Genomic DNA, 18,182 nt, shown 5'->3' with positions numbered 1-18,182 from the left:
GCGCCTCAACCTTCTCTGTCGCCTTTTCCTTGTCCTGCCTTGTCTGGGGTCTTTTTTACCAGTGGTAAATGTAAAAGAAAAATAGCGGAAAGAAATCAAAATCAGCATTAAACTTTTGCTCAATCAAACAAATCAAAGGCCTGGCGCTGGCTGGATTCGACAAACAAACTTTGGGCACGGACAGGCGGGGATCATGTTGATTGGTTGCTTTCTGCTTAGTCATCGAGCATGTGCCCCACCTTGTTGTCCCGCTTTTGACTGTTCCAGCATGCAAACACTCTTAGGGGCCAAGTGCTGCAGCTATAGTTGCTTCCAGCGTATCTCAACTGCCACAGGCGATATGTCTAGTAGCTCTTAGGCCCCAGCTGTCGCGAAAGCACCCGGAGTTCACTGCCCCATGCCACCGGCCGCCCCTCTTTGACTGACCCTCTTATCTTGACGTTCTTTTCTTTGTTCATGCAGGCCTTGGCGCGTCAGACGCTTTCGCATAGAGAAAAATTAATTAATTATGGTTTTAATACGCAACAAGCAGCCGAAAACAGAGATAAGAACGGGGACGGCAATGAAGTCATGATCAACATAAAATTCCTATATACAAATGAGAATAGGGCCTCCCCCTCTATGTCTCCTGTGCCTGCTGCGCTCGCTTCCCCGCAAACCGCCCAAGACCCGCATGCTCTGCTACTGCTACCCTCTCGCCCACCACTATCTCGCTCTGTTTTGACAGCCCCGCACTATCCATCTTAGGGCCTTTGGCCGTAGTTGATGGTAGCGACGCCTCCCAATGCCGCGCCTCTTTGGGCAGCGGCCTCCACCATGGCACATCTCGGGTATGCCACGACTCGCTGCAGAGCTCCCAGAGCCGGCTTGCTGCGCGTTTGTACGCAAAGCGCTCGTCTTCGCCCGTAAAGGCTCCAGTTTTGGTATAGTCTATCGCATCTGAACCAGAATGGCGCCCCGCATCTTGGTCAGGGTCGTACTGCGACGTCGCTGAAGGGGTGTCATAATACGAGACGTTAGGCCGGAATGGTGCTGCTTGGTCTTGGTAAACCTCGGCCATAGTCTCGGAATATGTGGCATCGCCATCTTCATCCGTCTGCACAGCTGGAGGGCTGTTGATATCGCTGCTTCTAGACTCTGGGAAAAACAAATCGTCGGGTCCCTTCTCTGCTCTAACGTGCAGGCGACACCCTGACTCATACAAAGCATCAAGGAAGGTGATAAATCGACGAGCCTCATTCTTCTGCGCCAGTCCCAACACAGGCACGTTGTTAACCACAAACGTGTGGTATGTCGATGCCAGGGTAATATAGTCCGCTGGCCCCATAGAATCAGCCAAGTCTCCAAAGCTAAACACGGCCACACCGTCGCAAGCCTTGGGGACTTTCACAGCATGCCCATAGACATATAACGTCTCTCGATTCCATGATACTGACTTATCTGGGAACAGTGATGATGTCATGTCATAGTCCTCTTGGTCAAGCAGGAGATAGTTGCTGGGCAAGGGCTGCGAATCAGCTGCGCCATCTGGGCTAATTCCATCCATCAGGCCTATACCTCCGGTAGACGCCGCACTGCAGAATGCATTCCCTACTATCATACCGCCCGATCTGCCTGCCGAATTTACGGTCCCCGCCCCTGCCAAATCCCGTCTTCTATAGTCATGAGATCCGTCCATGTTCCAAAAGTCACATCGAGCCTTGAGCACGTCGACAAACCCGTAAAAGTCGCTCGTGCTTCCAAACAGCTCGCCCTTTTGCTGCTTCAACCCAAATGACAGAAATTTAGTGACCATATCACGGAACGGGGCCGGCGCATAGTCCACCCCAGATGCCCGCTGAAGCTCTTCCGGCATGCGGTTTGAGGACGCCACCAAAACGCCGCCCAGTTGGAAAAAGGCAATCATGAGATGGTTCAAAATCTTGCTGGCTGCGCGATCTGGCATCTGAAACTCATCCAGGAAAAGGATGGGCGATTCCTCCACGAGTTTGTGGGCCATCCAGAGCAGCGGATACGGCGACTTCCCACCGCCAGCCTGGCTCTGACTGAGATGCGGCTTGCTTTTGCGGAATGCCTCCAGCTGCGAGAAAACATAGAGCATGAACGTGTTGAAATGCCACCGTCTCTTCCGGCTGGTTGGTAGGCCATCCGATAACAAGTTAAGAAGCATTGATTTACCGGTCCCTACTTCGCCCGATACAAAAAGACCCTTTGGCGAGTCTATCTCCATGGCGTGCTCATGACTACTTAAAAGTCTCACCAGCGCCATGTCATCAGCGTGCGGAGAACGCATGAGTTTTTTGAACAAAGGATTGCCCCATATAGAATGGCCGCGCACAGCGAGCTGGTCCGGCGAGTCTGCGGCCCCATCTGCTGGTGGGCTACTTGCGCTCAGCTCTGCGATTTGATTGAGCCGATCTCGGTATTCCGTGGCTGGGACGTAATCTTTGAGTCGCGAATAAACGCCTCGCAGATGCAACGCAAGACGGTGCTGTGCAGGGTCTGGGGCCAGGACCCCCGTAGAAAGGAGAGACTGATATTTCACCAGGGGATCAGTAATGGTTGGTACTGATGTTGCATGGTGACGTCCCTGATGTATACTGCACGATTTGGCTTTAACGGCAGCCGAAGTTCTGAGAGAGGATATCTGAGAAATTCGGCGCATACTGGCAGCTGCAGGAGCGTGGCTGCAATTATCAGTGCGTGTTATTGTGGCTACTGACAAACAACAAGGGAAATAAAAAATAAAAATAATATTGTAGGCCACAGATTGATGCAAGGAGAGAACAAGCCCAACAACAAGGGACAATAAAGCCGAGGACAGCAAGGTCAAGGACAATTCCTTATCTGATTTCTACCAAGAAGCCAGTAGGGTTAACACCGAACCCTATATTTAAGCCAAAAAGTGGCAGGCTTCGTTTTCCCAGGGTTGCCTAGTAGGATGGTCTCATAGACAGCGCGACCCCTGGCCTGGGCAAGCCGTTGCATGCCCGACTGGAACTTGGGCCCGGATTGTAGTCGGCGCAATCAGGCAAGTCAGGCAGTTAGTCGGTTATGCAAAGACAGTACATACATGCATGCATGTTGGTTACGTACTTAGGCTGTTATGTAGAGTGCATGTGGGCTATTGTTTGTGTTATTGTATAGATTGGGTACGTTTGTGTGCAGTTTCATCTATGGTACTTAGCAGGACCAGGGCCCAAAGCGCGCTTTGCTGTGCTGTCAAGCCATCCGCAATGCCGTGCAGAGAGGAACGGCAGAGATGAGCAAAGAAGGAATGCCACCGCGTCACGTGACCACAATTAAAAGGTCGACTTTGGCTCTCGTTTCCGTTCCTCGTTTAGTGTTCAGGTACGTACCTTAAATGTTTTTTGTGGGGCGCTGTAGCCGTTGTCCAGTAAGCGACGTTTTTTTTGTTGACGTTCTTTCTTTTTCTGTGCAAAGGCGAAAAAAGGCTGAAAAGGTTCAAAGGCAAATTTCCATCACGCACTTAACGTGCAGCTTCCAATTTTCTCTCTCGATTTTTTTTGCTTGTCATTATCACCAAAAATCCATTTGGCCAGTTCTTGTTTTCATCGCCATCATTAAAAGACGCATTTATCACGTGTTTTCCCCCCATCGCCTTCGCATCGCGTCTTTAATTTATTTAATGCAAATGTACTAATATTGCCTTTTTTTCTGGCTGCTTTCGCTGCCTTTCGTTCTCGTCTTTTGTTTAGCTAGAGAGCTTCTGCTAGTTTGGAGCTTCAACTGCTACTATAGTCCGACTATCAATCGCTTCCACTCGATCATCCCCCCGCTCCTCTTGATTCATCACGAAACTACCCCGAAAATCTATCTCGCGTCTTCTATTTCACAATGTTTTCGCCGTCAGCTGCTGAGCAGGGCGTGCAAACCCGCAGCCGTCGCCGTCGCCAGAGACCCAAGAGCACTGAAGAATCAGAGCCTCTGCCCAAGGCCAAACGCCAGCGTCTGCCTTTGTCCGAACAGCCTGCTCCTAATTCCACCAGCACTACCAGAACAAAGCTCGACATGGCGCCGGAGACGGCCGAAGTGAAGCCTTCTAAAATTGCAATGCTGAATATGTCGCCGTCTCCTGCATCGGAAAAACTAGGCATGAGTCTTGAGACACCACGCCGAGAACTTTCTATGCGGTCTAAAAAGCCTAAGACCGGCGAGCGCGTCAGTAAAGGCGATGGTAGCGTCATTCTAGTAATTATTTCCATTGGCTCTCAATTCATTTTATCATGCTGTGCTAACATTCTACCCGTTTCCAGGTCACGAACAATGCCTTCACCGTTAGCAAACTTCCTGGTCTCCCTGATCGCATGCGCGCTGAAGCCTTTGGTAAGTTTTTCCATCCAAGTACTCTTTTCCTCGTCTTGTTCTGCTGTGCTCCCTTATTGGCTTTGTACACAACCTAACTCGTGTCACCTTTAGATGCTCAATGTGGTGGCATTTTTTCATCCACTGGCTATGGCTTGTCCCTTACACATACCCACGCCCTTGTTTGGCCTTACACTTCAGCAGCCGCTTCACCCGAAACCTTCACCTTTACCCTGCCGCAAACACCCAGAAACCCGTCTGATCCCCTGCCTTTGGGCTCTCTTGTCGCCCCCTCTGCCTCCACACCTGAGCCTGGCCTCGTTGTCATTATGCCCACAACCGGCCGCATCACCTTTTGGGAGTCGATTTCTAGCGCTGCTACTATGGACCTAATGCGCCAACAACGCCACGGCGTAGAGCACACCATTAGCGGCTTGTCTAGTGGCGAGAACGCCATTCAGCTTACCAGTGCTGATCCTTCTGGCTTTGTTGTCGCATTTAGCAGTGGCCGTCTTGGATACATGTCAGTGCGTGACGCGCATGGTAGACCGGCTATTGCGTTTCAGTTTTTAAATTCGAATCTTGCCCCTGCTTCACATGGAATTTTTGGCAGCATCAGGAATGCCTTGGGCCAATATACTAGTCGTGGCGATATCGCTGCCGTCCATTCTGAGCGAACTAGTCGTGTCGGCGAGCGGAACATTACTGCCGCTACTTCGAAGGGCAAATTTTTGGCCTGGAGATTCCACCGCGGTGGTCAAAATGAGGTCCTCAACGAAGTCGACTTGTGCGACTCTCTTCTAAGGGCCGTACGCACAGCTATGCCTCAGACCAAAGATTTCCCCGATGAGTCTTTTGCCTTACTTGATTTTACCTACGTGCCCAAGGGCCTGGATGCCAAGCACATGGACATGAGCCGCCTAAGTGACGCACTTGGCTCTGATGGCTCGTCTGAACAGCACCTCTTGTTATTGGTCAGTCTGACAAAGCGCTACACAACTCGTTACTGCCTTGTAGAGCTCATAATGACACCGGCCTCGTGCAACATTGGAATGCTCCGACCTCTATCTTCTTATATGACACCCGTTGCCAGCCATTCCGACAACCGACCTAGTCGGCCACGGCTATACCTGCCTCGCCCGGCTCTAGTGGCCTTTGTCGCATTTGATCATTCCGTTGTGGTTGCATCGATTGCAAACCCCCCCGAGTCGCCTGAGTCGCAGCTGCAGGAGGAAGTCACACATGCTCTTCCTGATATGTTTGAAGACACCATTGATCTGCGCGATGAGTCTAGCCAGGAAATCATTGGATCTGGCTTCGAGGAAATTTCGTCTACGCAGAATCTGGCCTATGAGGACGGATGGGTCCATCGAAACTCAAAACCCAAAAACCCGGCTACCGTTATTCTTGTTCGTGGCGTTGGGCTTCTCCGTATCGCCACCAACGACATTGACAAATTTGCTAGTGAGCGTGCGCCTGAAGTTACAGCCAAAAGCAAGCTTGAACAAACTGTCTTCTTCGGGTGTAAAGCTGGAACACCTCTCGTTTTTGATGGCCGGCGTGAAACCCACTTCACAAACGAAGAGCTTAGTTCCGCAGCCGTGAATCTCAGTAGCGAAATACTCAAATCAACTAACGCCCATATGGGGACGCTACCTCTTGGCATGGCAGAGAACCTAACTAGTCGCCGGGAAGCTCTCGATCGACTGATCAAGCATTTGACTGCTACCAACGTCAACCTCAGCCGCTCAGCTCGCTGGGAGCTTCTCTGGGATGCGGAGAAAATGCTCGTTGCGTCGCTTCTATGGGCACGCCATGAGGAGTATATGGCAGCTAACCCCTCTACCAACAAGGAGGAGACGTTTATTCGCAGGCTCATTTTCTTTGTTCATGAAAAGCAGAAGAAGGATCTAAACAAGGCTATCGGTGAACTAGATGCCGTACGCCACTGGTTCATCCATGATGTGTGGCGCATGGATCTGTTTATGGCCTGGATCTGCGAGTCGGTCAAGGTTGTTTCAAAACACAAGATGGCCGATGAAGTTCAGGTCACCGAGAACATCAACGACGCGATCGACTTGTACGTCATGTCGCTTTCAGCGGCTTACAAGTTCCGCCAGGAGAACCTAGCAAAGTATGGCCTAGAGGACGAGAAGCTCGATCATGGTGTTTTGTCTAGCTATGAAGAGCTGCCTGAGCCGTGGACTGGTCAACGGCTAGTTTCTACACAGCTGAAGAAGCTGCTTGAAATGTGCTACCGCTGGATCAGGTCATACAGCGATGTATTTAGCAAACAGATGGACTCTACCAAAAATAGCCACCCTAGTGCCGAGGCTATTGCGCAGATAATTTCTGGGCTTCCTGGGCTCACGGATTGCTACCTCCTTTCGACTCTTGAGCAAGCGCGTTACTGCCTCGAAAGCTCAGTTGCGCGCGATTCTGCCTATGGGCAACAGTGCAAAAAGCAGTACAATGCCGACAAATTTGACAAGGTTGTACCTCTGTCGCAGCTGGAGCTGTGGGACGAGGCCGAGGCCTTGGCCCACAAGCACCAGAGTTGGGACGCTATTGCCGAGATTTTAGTGACGCGCGCCGATGCTCTCAGCGAGAAACTTCGACTCGACAAGCGGCTGTCGCCAAGCGAGGCTGAGAGAATCAAACTTGCCATTAAAGAGCAAGAAACCCGACTCGAAAAATACTTTAACGAGTTGGGCAAGCCGTTTGCCTACGCCGCCTACGATGTCCTGCTTAAGCATCATGGTGTTTCTGGTGTGCTCGACTTTGGCGGTGATCACAAGTCTTACAAGACTAGCTATCTGCGTGGGCGCGGCGAACTCGCACGCATATCATGGATCAATGATATCCAACTTGAGAAGGACCTTAGCCACGCTGCCAACACATTGTTGAATCTTGGATCTAGTCGCGAGCAGCAGGTTTGGAACAAGAAGATTGAGCTAAGCCTAGGCAAATTGGCGCTGATGGCCAGCGAATGCAACATCAAGTCAGTGGCCCAACCAAAACTTGGGTTCCCTGACTTCGAGAATAGCGATGAGAAGCGCATGGCCGACGTGGACAGACAGCTGTCGACAATCAAGATTCAAGACGCACTGTACCACGTGGTCTACAGCAATGTCCGTGAGGCACTAGATGAGACTGCTGAATTGGAACTATCAATGGAAAGCTTCGCGGTCAAGATTCCTAGTATGCACAAGGTATCACGCCAAGTATTTGAGTCGGGAATGCAGCGACTACTTCAACACGAGGCACTCGACACATTAACGCTCGTCGATTTATTGACGATGGGTCGCTACGAGCTGCCAGACTTTTACCCGTTCTTTCTAGCGTTACAGGTGGCTGAGTCGGGTCTAAGCGGCGAACACCTGAAGAAGACAGTCCGGCTGATCTGGCGGCGCTGTCTGATCGCAGATGACTGGACAGTGGTCAATGCGACGCAGGGCCGGGACGACTCGGAAGTCATGCAGATACTGGTGCAGACGCAATTTTTTAGCACCGCAAGACAGTGTCTTTTGCAATGTAAGTGATGACAGCATAGTGGAGAAGGGGGATAAACTGGCGACTAGACACAGTGCAGCTTGCTAACGAACCAATAGATGAAGACGCCAATGCTGTTTTCCGCCCACTCAAGCCGTCAGACGTGCTCGGCGTTTTCACCGACGAACCTGACCGACGCTTTGCTGACATGGAGCAGACTTACCAGGACAAGCTCATGGCCGCAGCAGCGTGGGAAGACTCGGTTCTCAAGGGCTACATGGACAAGCACCGGCTTGAGCATTGGGCGCTCACAATTTCCAAGGACCGGCAGGCAATGCTCAGCTCGGATGTAGCGGCGGCGGCGGCCGGGCAGCTGCCTCTGCCGTTCACGACGCCGGCTGTGCAGCTGTCTCCGGCAGTGGGCACAGTTGCGGGTACGGGTGTTGCACGGAGATTGTTCATGTTTTCCAAGGATGGCTCAGCGGCAGAGGAGAGCGCAGGCGACAAGGAGCAACAAAAGCATGCAAGGGAACACAAAGAGCAGCCAGCTAGGGCGACGCGGTCGTCGCGGAGGTTAAACGGCGGGAATGCCAAACTTAACAGCCTCTCGTAAGCAGAGAGGCTAGTCTGCCGCCTTGGTGTCGCCCACGTCTGTTTCTTTTTGTTTGTGGCTCTGTTCTGTTCCTGGCATTTCCTTTCATTCTTCTCCTTTGGGGGTTTTTGTTTTCCTATGAATAGCGTCTTTCTTTTTGTTTAGTTGATGCCCACTTGCTTTGGAGCTTGACTTACATTTTGCACTGCACTACATTACACTACACTACACACTCTTACACATGCGTTAGTTTTCTTTGAGTCCTTTTTTTATTTTTCTTTCGATTTTGTTTTCTTTTTCTACTTTCTACACCTTCTTTTCTTCGTTGTTCTTTGTTAGATCATCTCTGGTCTTGTGGCCTGTGGTCCACAGTCTGTCTGCCAGCTCCTTGCTTGCTCTGTTTTCTCTTGTTCTCTTGTCCGCTCTTTTGTTCTTTTGAACTGCTTGGATCACTTGGTGCTCCATCTGCCTTGCCTCCCTTTTCTTTTCGTCCTGTTTTCGTTGGTCCTCTCTTTTTTTGTTTTTGGCTAGGTTTGACACTGCGTATTCCGCCGAGGCGGGAAGATAGCCCATGGGGCGCACTTGGCCATCGCAACTTTTTTGCTCTTTATCCCCGGTGCTCTCGTTATTATATTCTGGTATTACGATAATTTTTATTGTGTTTATGGACGGGAGTAGTGAAAAAATAATGCCGTGAGTAATGTTGACGTTCGTGCCCCCAAGCAATGCCAACCCTATAGAGTAGACCCTAACCCGGCTTGTCTTCCATTGTCTTCTTTGTTCGCTGAAGACGAAGAGCTAGACTAGACGGACATAGCTGAGAGTCTTTCGTCTCCAGCTATTATGCTTCTGTTTATTCCTAGTGCGGTTCTTGGCGTTTTCCCTCCTTCCCTGGTCTTCGGCCAGCATGAGGCCCCACGGCCGGTGCACGATCGCGAGTACCGAGCGAGATAATGGTACTTTTTTTTCCCTTTTTTTTTTCACTCTCGTTTTACGAGGGGGTTTTGGAGGGCGGTAACCCTAGGGTCCATGAAAGAGACATGGGGGCGGAATACCAGACTGGTGTTTTGCATTCATTCTTTTCTGTCTAGCGCGCTCTATTATTTCTCCGCCCCGAATATTTGAGGACTTATTGAGGCACAGTTCAGGTTTGTCGAGATTCTAAAATGTCTGACTTTGGGTGACAGAAATACAGCGGGCAGGCTATCTTTAGATGGAGGAAATAGAGAAATGACAGGGGAGGCTGTTATTAGGATCGTGTTATAGTGGTGGTTACAGCAGTACGACAGTGATAATATAGTGCTACGGCGGTGTGGTGTGTGCCCTGTAATTTGGGGCTGTTCATCGCTCACGGCTCTTTAGAGGGCTGTCTCGTGGTCTCCGCGAGGTGGCGAAAAGAGGGAGGAAGAGGAGGAAGAGCAGGAAGGGGAGGAATATAATGAGAAGTAGGAAGAGGGGAAAGAAGGGGAAGAAGCAACAGAAGAAGCAAAAGAAGAGCGCGAGACGAAGGAAGAGAGAAACGAAGATTAAATGATGGCGAGCAAGCTATGCACAAATAGGCCACGAAGCTACAGGTAAGTCCTTCCTCCTTCCCTCCCAGCCCAGCCTCCTTGTTCCTGTCGTCGTGTTCCCTCCCCCTTTAGCCTTTAGCCTTTAGCCTTTAGCTGTTAGCACGCTAAACACCGGTAACTGGCCAAGCAGCACCCCGAAAAGGAGCCACCCAGGGCGAGCCACCCAGGGCGAGCACTGTGCTGACTCTGGATATACCGCAGCACCGGACAGTGTGTTTGTCTATACACACTGTCCTTGGGTCAGTCTTGTCAGTAGTCAGTCTAGCCTGATCTCTAGCCTGCTCTCTAGCCTGCCCTCTAGCCTGCCCTCTAGCCTGCTTCCTCCAGCCCGGCTGGCCTGTCAGGGCGTGCTCAGCGGCCTCAGCGCTGTGGTGTTTAGTGGCCCAGGCACTGGAAAAGAGAATAAGCAAAAAGGGCCTCGCCTATTGTTTATTGTTGTTTGTCTTATTATTATTATTTTTTTTTTAAAATTTTCTAATTTTTTAATCAACCTTTTTTTTTAGCCATATTTGCGCCTGTCCGTTCTTCTCTTCTTGTTCTTCTCTCTCCTCTCTTGCTTTTCGCGATCTTTCTCTTCGTTCTGCATCTTCGTGTTCTCTCGGTCTTTTTTTCTTTTCTTTTCTTGTTCGCGAGATCAGAGCATCATTAATCCTTTTCCTTTCTTTGCTTTCCTTTTAATTTTCTTTTCTTTCTTTTTCCTCTTTATTTTCTTCCTCTTTACTTCTCTTCTTTTCTGCTTGTTTACCACTGCAATTATTTCAACGCTAAAAAGAAAAACGAGAAAAAAAAAGAATTAAAAAAAAGGCTTTAATATTAAATTCTTTTTACTCCATCACCGCGATTCCATCAAATTGCTTCACACGAGAAAAAGGAGAATTTTGATTGAAATTGAATCCATTGCCAGCCAGCCTTCAGTCGCAATACAGAAGAAAGGCCAATCGATTTGTCCCGCGATATCGACGACTATAACCAACGCAACAACGAAAAAAAAAGAACACTCTGTCTCCCGAATCAAACGACGACTACGATACTAGACAAATAGCGCTGCATCTTGTTTTATCCATCCAACGGCCGAAGACCCATAGAACCAGAGACCAAGAAGCCATTTCAATTTCAGATCGACTGCTGTCTTCATTGTCGGTACGTTTTGCTTTCTCTTCCTCGCTGTCTCACCCATCCACCCACCACCAGTTCACATTTGCCTCGTCCAGTCAATCGCCCGCCGCTGTCGCCCTGTCTTGCCCAGACTGGGCTTGGAGAGCCTGGGTTTGATTTCCCTCCCGCTTGGACTTGTTTTTACCCTTTCTTCTTGCTCATGCACCAAGTGGTGCACGTTATGTCAACGAAGGCAGAATTTGCCTCGAGCCACATACACGCACACACACAAGCAAACACTACACAGTTAGATTCAGAGGGATGCATGGATTGATGGAGCATGGCATGACATGATAGCCGAGCAACGCCTGCAGCAGGAGCAGTAACAGCAGCAGCAGAAGCCGGCTTGCTAGACGAGCAGGCAAGACAGGAAATAAGCCAAGACTGCCCTAGCCATAGCAATCGGACCCATCCAATCCCTCCCCGTCTTGCTCGCCAACAATGGGCTGGCTGGTCGCTGGCTGGTCGCTAGCTGGTCGCTGGCTGGTCTCCAGTCCAGTAGACAGGCAGGCCCGAATACAGGCTGGCTTGCACTCTACCGCTGCTATGCCATATTGCTCGTTTGGTTAATGCATGAACCCCTGGCTGTGCAGCCAGCCAATCATAGCCTTGTCTACGCCCTGGTTCCTTGTTGCTTGATCCCTCCTCTCTGTTGTCGTCTTTGTCTGTCTTTTCTGCCCTTCTGTCTGCCTCTCTTCTCTTTCCTCCCTCTCCTTCCTCCTTTTGCTACACTTCCTGTCCCATCTCCTCTTTCCCCTCTCGGCATAGTCTGTGGCTGGCAGCTCTCATCTGGGCTTCTCTTGCTCTTTCTTTCCCGTCTTTTCTTCTCTCCAGCCTTGCCTTGCTTTGCCTTGCCTTGCCCTTTAGCCCTGACCTCTCTCCTTCTCCTTTGCCCTCACTTGCGCCGTGTCCTCGGCCCTGGCCTCTAAATCTCGCATCTATACCCTTCGTCATTCTCTCATCCCATTGACGACTAGGGCAACACACAGGATTCCCCCATTTGTCTCCCTTTTTTCCCTTCTGCGGAATGCCGCTAGCAGTCATTGCTACTTTGCTTGTTGACTTTGATTCGGACTCGAGCACATTGCCTCCCTGCTTATCGTCGCCTCAACGCCAACCACAGGAGAAATATCGAAAGATCCATCGCTAACCTTCATCTTGACGCGCCTTGGCTTAGACGTAATCTTGATTCTTTTCTTTTCTTTTTTTTTTTTTTTTTTAACCAGACACACGCCTTGCTGCTTGCCTATACATCTCTTATCGCGAGTCTCTGTCTCTCCCGCCCGAGTGCGCCATAAACAGTCTTCCTAGCCTGGGCTATCTCTCTTTCACACCTTTATTCTTCTCGCCTTGGAAAGAAAAAAGACTCCGAAATACACACTCAGCCACCATCATGTCGTCATCATCATCCAACGTTGTCGGTGTGCACTACCGCGTCGGCAAAAAGATTGGTGAAGGTTCTTTCGGCGTTATTTTTGAAGGAACGAACCTTTTGAACAGCCAGCAGGTTGCTATCAAATTTGTAAGTCAGCTAACTTAGTCCAATGTATCCGAGACCCAGCAAGTACACGCGTCTTGCATAATGCGAATCCGTGACTGACATTCGGAACTTGCTATAGGAACCGCGCAAGAGCGATGCCCCTCAGCTTCGCGATGAGTACCGCACATACAAGATCATGGTCGGTTGCAGTATGTAGTTTCTTTATGTCCTTGCTCCCCACAACCCTATTCAGTCCGCTAATCCCCCCTATCCTATCAGAGGGTATTCCCAATGTCTACTACTTCGGCCAGGAGGGTCTCCACAACATTCTGGTTATTGACCTCCTCGGCCCCTCGCTGGAAGATCTGTTTGACCACTGTGGCCGGAGGTTCAGCATCAAGACTACCGTAATGGTGGCCAAGCAGATGCTGTCTCGCGTGCAAACAATTCACGAAAAGAACCTGATCTACCGCGATATCAAGCCCGACAACTTCTTGATTGGCCGGCCCGGTACCAAGGCCGCCAACTTTATCCACGTCGTCGACTTTGGCATGGCCAAGCAATACCGCGATCCGAAGACCAAGCAGCACATTCCCTACCGCGAGCGCAAGTCACTGTCAGGTACCGCTCGTTATATGAGTATCAACACGCATCTGGGCCGCGAGCAGTCGCGTCGCGATGACCTTGAGGCTCTCGGTCACGTGTTCATGTACTTCCTCCGTGGCGGGCTGCCGTGGCAGGGTCTGAAGGCTGCCACCAACAAGCAAAAGTACGAAAAGATTGGTGAAAAGAAGCAGACCACTGCTATCAAGGACCTTTGCGATGGCTTCCCCGACGAGTTCAACCAGTACGTGACCTACGTGCGGAACCTGGGCTTTGAGGAGAACCCCGACTACGACTATTTGCGTGAGCTCTTCACCAAGGTGCTCAAAGACCGCAACGAGATTGAGGACGACGTCTACGACTGGATGGTGCAAGGAAACCAGGGAAAAGTGTGGGATCCAACAACCAAGCAGCACGGCTACCACAGCCGACCGGCAGCGGGTGCCGATCACCACAACAGCCACCGGCAAATGCAAAACAACGCCAACAACCTGACGGTGGCTCGCTTAAACGCAGCCCAGCCGCCGCCACCATCGCCCGTCAAGCAGATGACGAGCAAGCGCGACCGGCAAAACGCACCCGGTGCGGTTAATTCATCGCGACCCAGCGGTGGTGCTGGCGGACCTGGGGCTATGCGTGACCTGGCAACGCCGACTGCCTCGACACAGGCTCAGTTCCAGAATAGTGCTCAGAACTTGACGCAACAACAGCAGCAACAGCAGCCCCAACTCCAGCAGCAGCGCATAAGCTCATTCTCTGCCCAGCAGCAACAGCAGCAACCAGCGGCCATGACACAGGAGGATGGAGCAGGCACCAGTGGTGCGCAGAGACCAGGCGAGATGCCACCTACCGGCTTTAAGAAGTTTGCAAAGCTGGTGTGCTGTGGATAGATTGACCAGGAGCAGAAAAGGCAAGAGGGCGGCGATTGTGTTTTGCCTGAGCGAGAGGGAGTGAGACGAAGAGGGGGGGGGAGTGGAGTGTCGTTTAGAAAGGAGGGGCGGTGTGTGTGCCCGTCTGTCTGCTTGTGTGCTTGTGGCGTATCTGTCTGTGCTTGGTGTGGTTTTCACGAGAAAGAAAGAGAAGGTCTGCTGTGTTTGTTATTCTATGCGTTGTCCAGGCCGTCTATTTTTCTTGTTCTTTCCTGTTGCTTGTTTCTGTCACTAACCAAAGTCTGAGAGCATTACCTTGTTTTGTTTTTTGTCTGCTTTTCCTTCTCTTCTCTTCTTTTTTTCTTTTTTTTCTTTTTCTATTATTTCTTCTGCCCATTGTTTCCCCTCCCTACCTGTCTGTCTGTCTGCCTGCTTGATTGTGTCCCATCCATCGTGTTTTCTGCGTTTTGTCTGTCTTGTCTCGTCATATCGCCTACACTGCTATAACGACTTGTTCTTTTTGTTGTTCTTGTGTTTTTTGGCTGGCTACTGCTGATGGATTTGATTGTTGTCGCTGTTGTTATTCTCATGCTCATCTTTCTCTCTTAATGCTTCTTTTTCTTTTCTGACTTCGCTCCTGGCTTGTTGATTATTTTAATGCTTTTGATTTTGCCGCGCTGTTAGCTGCGGTTGCGCCGGCCAAGTGTCTTTCTTCACGCGACAGCGGCTCGGCAATGATGCCATGAGGCGGAAGATGTGCTGTTGTTAGAAGGAGGTTTGTCGTGGCTTGTGGTCCACGCGTTGCACATACCACATGTCAATGTAGCTGTCAGCACTCTGTGTCATGTGAAGAAGAGCTTGAGAAATACCTGCTGGGCTATGCTGTGAGTTTTGTGAAATGTATTACAAAGCTCGGAAAGGCCGGTAAAGGTAGCCTTAGTAGTCGGCGTTTAGTATAACAAGCTGCTTTGGACGGCGACCTCTGCTGCACATCTGGGCGCCCTATCAAGTACATGCCCCACTTTAAGCTCATATATATTAAATAAGCCTGACCGGCTAATAAAGTCTACCATAACAACTCTGAGCCTCTGTCATGGTAGATCAATACTTGGAACAAACACAGCCGTTCCCGAATACTTGCCTTTTCTCGCAGCGCTTGGGCGAATACTCTTTCTTGCTTTTAACTATCATGGCCACTCCTCCGCATACTCTCGCTGAAAGCTTCGCAGACCTGGAGTTTTCTCAACATATAGCCCAGTGGGATGCTTTCTGGGTCGACGGTGAGACCCCGTGGGACCGTGCTGGCGCATCGCCGGCACTGGCCGAAGCTCTAGGCATGCCGGAGGTTCTTGTGGCCGGGGAGGCGGCTGCTCCAGCTGCTCCAGCTGCTGCTACTGCTGCTTCTACCCCGCGTCGCAAACGCGCCCTGGTGCCTGGCTGTGGCCGCGGATACGATGTTCTCCTCCTTGCTAGCTACGGCTTTGATGCAACCGGACTTGATGCCTCGCCTAAGGCTATTGCCGAGGCCAAGGAGACGGCTCGCGCGCTGGCTGATGATCCGGCCTACGCGCTGGCACCGGGCGTCATCCAGCGTGGCTCTGTGAGCTGGGCAGCGTCGGATTTCTTTGCAGAGGACCTGGTCCAGGCCCTGGGAGGGCCGTTCGATCTGGTGTATGACTATACGGTAAGTTGAGCGCTTTTCCTGCCTGGCGCTGTTGGCTTCTTATCCTGCCCGCTTATGCTGACCCTGTCTAGTTCCTCTGTGCCCTCCCTGTTGCTGTCCGCCCCCGCTGGGCTGCACAGATGGCCCGCCTGCTCTCGCCGACTGGGCGTCTCGTGTGTCTCGAATTCCCCATCGGCAAGCCGCCTGCCACCGGCGGCCCACCGCATGGGCTGCAGTCAAGTGCGTATATGGCACTCCTGAGCGCCCCAGGCGCAGAGGTTGAGTACGACGAAGCAGGTGAAGCGGTGCACACGAGCCCCGGTGGCGGTCGTGGGCTGAGACGCGTAGCGTATTTCAAGCCGAAAAAGACGAATGCCGTTGGGTATAACCCCGATGGAAGCGTGCGCGATAACGTGTCGGTATGGGGCTACTAGCTTGGCTATGCTGGTGGAGAGCCAGTTGGGATTTATAGTATAGCAAATCACATGTGTTAGTCGGTGTCTGATGAGTGTGGGTGGATATGTGAATGTCTCAATGCATGCGTGTGTGTATTGATGTCCCCAAGCCCAGTCAATCTGTCTCTCTTTTTGCGTTCCCTTGCCACCTTGATTTCATGCCTTGCCACCTCGTAGCGAATTGTAATGCTCGCCCAGACCAAAGCCATGTACATAATACGCCAGCCACAGCCTCCGGACCTCATTCTCAGTCTTGGGCTTGATTACATGCTCGCCCTCTCTCCGAACGACCACGATTTCTGCCTCGCACGCCTCTGCCAGCGCCTGCAGCTCTAGCTGGCCGCCCCACTCCGCTGTATTCCTGATCCTCTCCACATAAGCCTCGAGCCCCGTGGGCTCCCCATCCTCAGCGGTCACGAACGGGGCGAATGTCTCGGCATGCGCAAGCATATAGTCAGCTGCGACATTACGTAGGAGACCTGCGGTCGCGCGGGCACCGTTTAGAGCCTTAGGTGCTATCAGCCGTGTGATTAACTGGTCGGCCACTGCGCTGAAAAGGCAATGGCCGTCGGGCGGGATCTCGTGCTCGGTTAGGCCGTGCGTGGCTAGCGTGGCTGCAAGAGCCTTCCGCTCGGCACCGCGGTGGTCTGTCATTGTGGACGCCTCAGCGGCGGCACTGGCTACTAGGGCCTCTTGTTCGGCAGCCCGGCGAGCCAGGCGCTCTTTTTGTCTGTTGCGTTTGGGCTGTGCGGCCGGGGCTGGAGCGGGATTCGGGGCTGGGGCTGGGGCTGGGGCTGGGGCGATGGTTGTCCCCGCGAGCCCGTCGGCCACCGCATCTACGCCATCCTCCTCAACTTCGGATTCCCCATCCGCCCTTGAGCCCCCGCCGCCGTGTAGGGCACCTAGCTCCAGGGCCTGCCGCTCAGCCAGGTCACGCTCCATAGCTGCGCACTCGTCGTTGACGCCCCTGCGAGTCTTCTTGCTCGCGTTCTTCTTCTTGTTGGTGATGCGGCCCTGCAGATCCTTTTTTTCACGGCGGTGGCGCGCATGAAGCTCATCTAGCGTCTCAGCTCCAGCCGCAGTGGGAGCCGGAGGGGCTGATGACGCCGTGGTAGTGTCCATTATGTAGAGCCAGAGCCAGACGCAGAAAAGGATTACCGACTCGGATGGATGGTTTGTGTCCGTCAAGCCGACGATATTCTGCCTCACGTGGCGTCTAGAACAAAGGGCCAGAATATTGAATGAAAAAAGAAGGGCCAAAATAGCTAGAATATTACTGCAGTCCTTACTGACTTGGCTTACAATAAAAGTCTAGCTAGCATTGCCGTGATCTGATGCTGCTGAATCTCAAACTTGCCGTATCTTGTCTCTAAGTGGGGTCCGACAACAACCCCTAAATGCGCCCCCCTTTGTTTTTGGATTACCTAATCAATTTTTTAGTGTATCTAAGCAACATTTTGAGCCCTCACCCCTCGAAACATCAGGACGTACCTCTATAATACATCAGATACGCTTGCAACAGCAAAAGATATTGCAAACCAAATTGCAGCTGTGAGACGAGATACGCCAAGGGCAGAGCAGCATACAAGGCCTTAATTACCAACTTAACAAAGAAGGCTTCCGGCGCTAGGTTCGGGTTAATTCAGCAAGCCGTTTAACAGCTCTTTTTTTAGCTCAGATGAAAGAGCTTCACCAAATGCTAGCCTCACAGAAAGTACGTATGCCTCTAGATATCCCGTGGCACTATTTGAAGCTGCCTGTAGCTGGGTTTCACATCAGGCTTTACAGAAAGTCTAAGAGCAGCGGCAGCTTCTTGGAAAGCCTCTGAAAGCTTGCACCCGTTCTATCACATCTTCTCTTGGTCTACCATGTGCCCACACTCTTCAACTACTTCAAGAGACAAACCAGAATCTTTCCCTTCAATACTTTCATCCCCATTGGCACCTAAAACAAAATCAACTTCAGCAACTTTCGAA

General features: G+C 51.4%; 5 protein-coding genes across 5 annotated transcripts; 3 read left to right on the top strand and 2 right to left on the bottom strand.

The window, feature by feature from the left end:
• Window positions 1-619: 619 nt before the first annotated feature.
• On the bottom strand, window positions 620-2,665 carry HOO65_050179 (Lactation elevated protein 1; the record flags this gene model as incomplete). Its single annotated transcript, XM_071000808.1, has 1 exon — window positions 620-2,665. The coding sequence occupies one exon, from the start codon at window positions 2,663-2,665 to the stop codon at window positions 620-622; it is 2,046 nt and encodes a 681-aa protein (XP_070858238.1).
• A 1,193-nt stretch (window positions 2,666-3,858) lies between these two features.
• HOO65_050178 (Nuclear pore complex subunit) lies at window positions 3,859-8,431 on the top strand (the record flags this gene model as incomplete). Its single annotated transcript, XM_071003088.1, has 4 exons — window positions 3,859-4,212; window positions 4,278-4,347; window positions 4,441-7,860; window positions 7,938-8,431. 4 exons carry the CDS (start codon window positions 3,859-3,861, stop codon window positions 8,429-8,431), a joined length of 4,338 nt encoding a protein of 1,445 aa, XP_070858237.1.
• A 4,098-nt stretch (window positions 8,432-12,529) lies between these two features.
• On the top strand, window positions 12,530-14,109 carry HOO65_050177 (Casein kinase I -like protein 1; the record flags this gene model as incomplete). The annotated part of the gene is made up of 3 exons (XM_071003337.1): window positions 12,530-12,658; window positions 12,756-12,825; window positions 12,896-14,109. The coding sequence occupies 3 exons, from the start codon at window positions 12,530-12,532 to the stop codon at window positions 14,107-14,109; spliced, it is 1,413 nt and encodes a 470-aa protein (XP_070858236.1).
• A 1,168-nt stretch (window positions 14,110-15,277) lies between these two features.
• On the top strand, window positions 15,278-16,185 carry HOO65_050176 (putative thiol methyltransferase 2; the record flags this gene model as incomplete). The annotated part of the gene is made up of 2 exons (XM_071003493.1): window positions 15,278-15,772; window positions 15,844-16,185. 2 exons carry the CDS (start codon window positions 15,278-15,280, stop codon window positions 16,183-16,185), a joined length of 837 nt encoding a protein of 278 aa, XP_070858235.1.
• Window positions 16,186-16,362: 177 nt separating this feature from the next.
• HOO65_050175 (OTU-like cysteine protease) lies at window positions 16,363-17,328 on the bottom strand (the record flags this gene model as incomplete). Its single annotated transcript, XM_071000807.1, has 1 exon — window positions 16,363-17,328. The coding sequence occupies one exon, from the start codon at window positions 17,326-17,328 to the stop codon at window positions 16,363-16,365; it is 966 nt and encodes a 321-aa protein (XP_070858234.1).
• Between the last annotated feature and the right edge of the window lie 854 nt (window positions 17,329-18,182).

This window comes from Ceratocystis lukuohia (genome assembly GCF_044167205.1).
Source record: "Ceratocystis lukuohia strain C4212 chromosome Unknown Supercontig5_pilon, whole genome shotgun sequence".
Classification (NCBI taxonomy): Eukaryota; Fungi; Ascomycota; class Sordariomycetes; order Microascales; family Ceratocystidaceae; genus Ceratocystis; species Ceratocystis lukuohia.
This window is presented reverse-complemented; position numbering and strand designations above follow the sequence as displayed.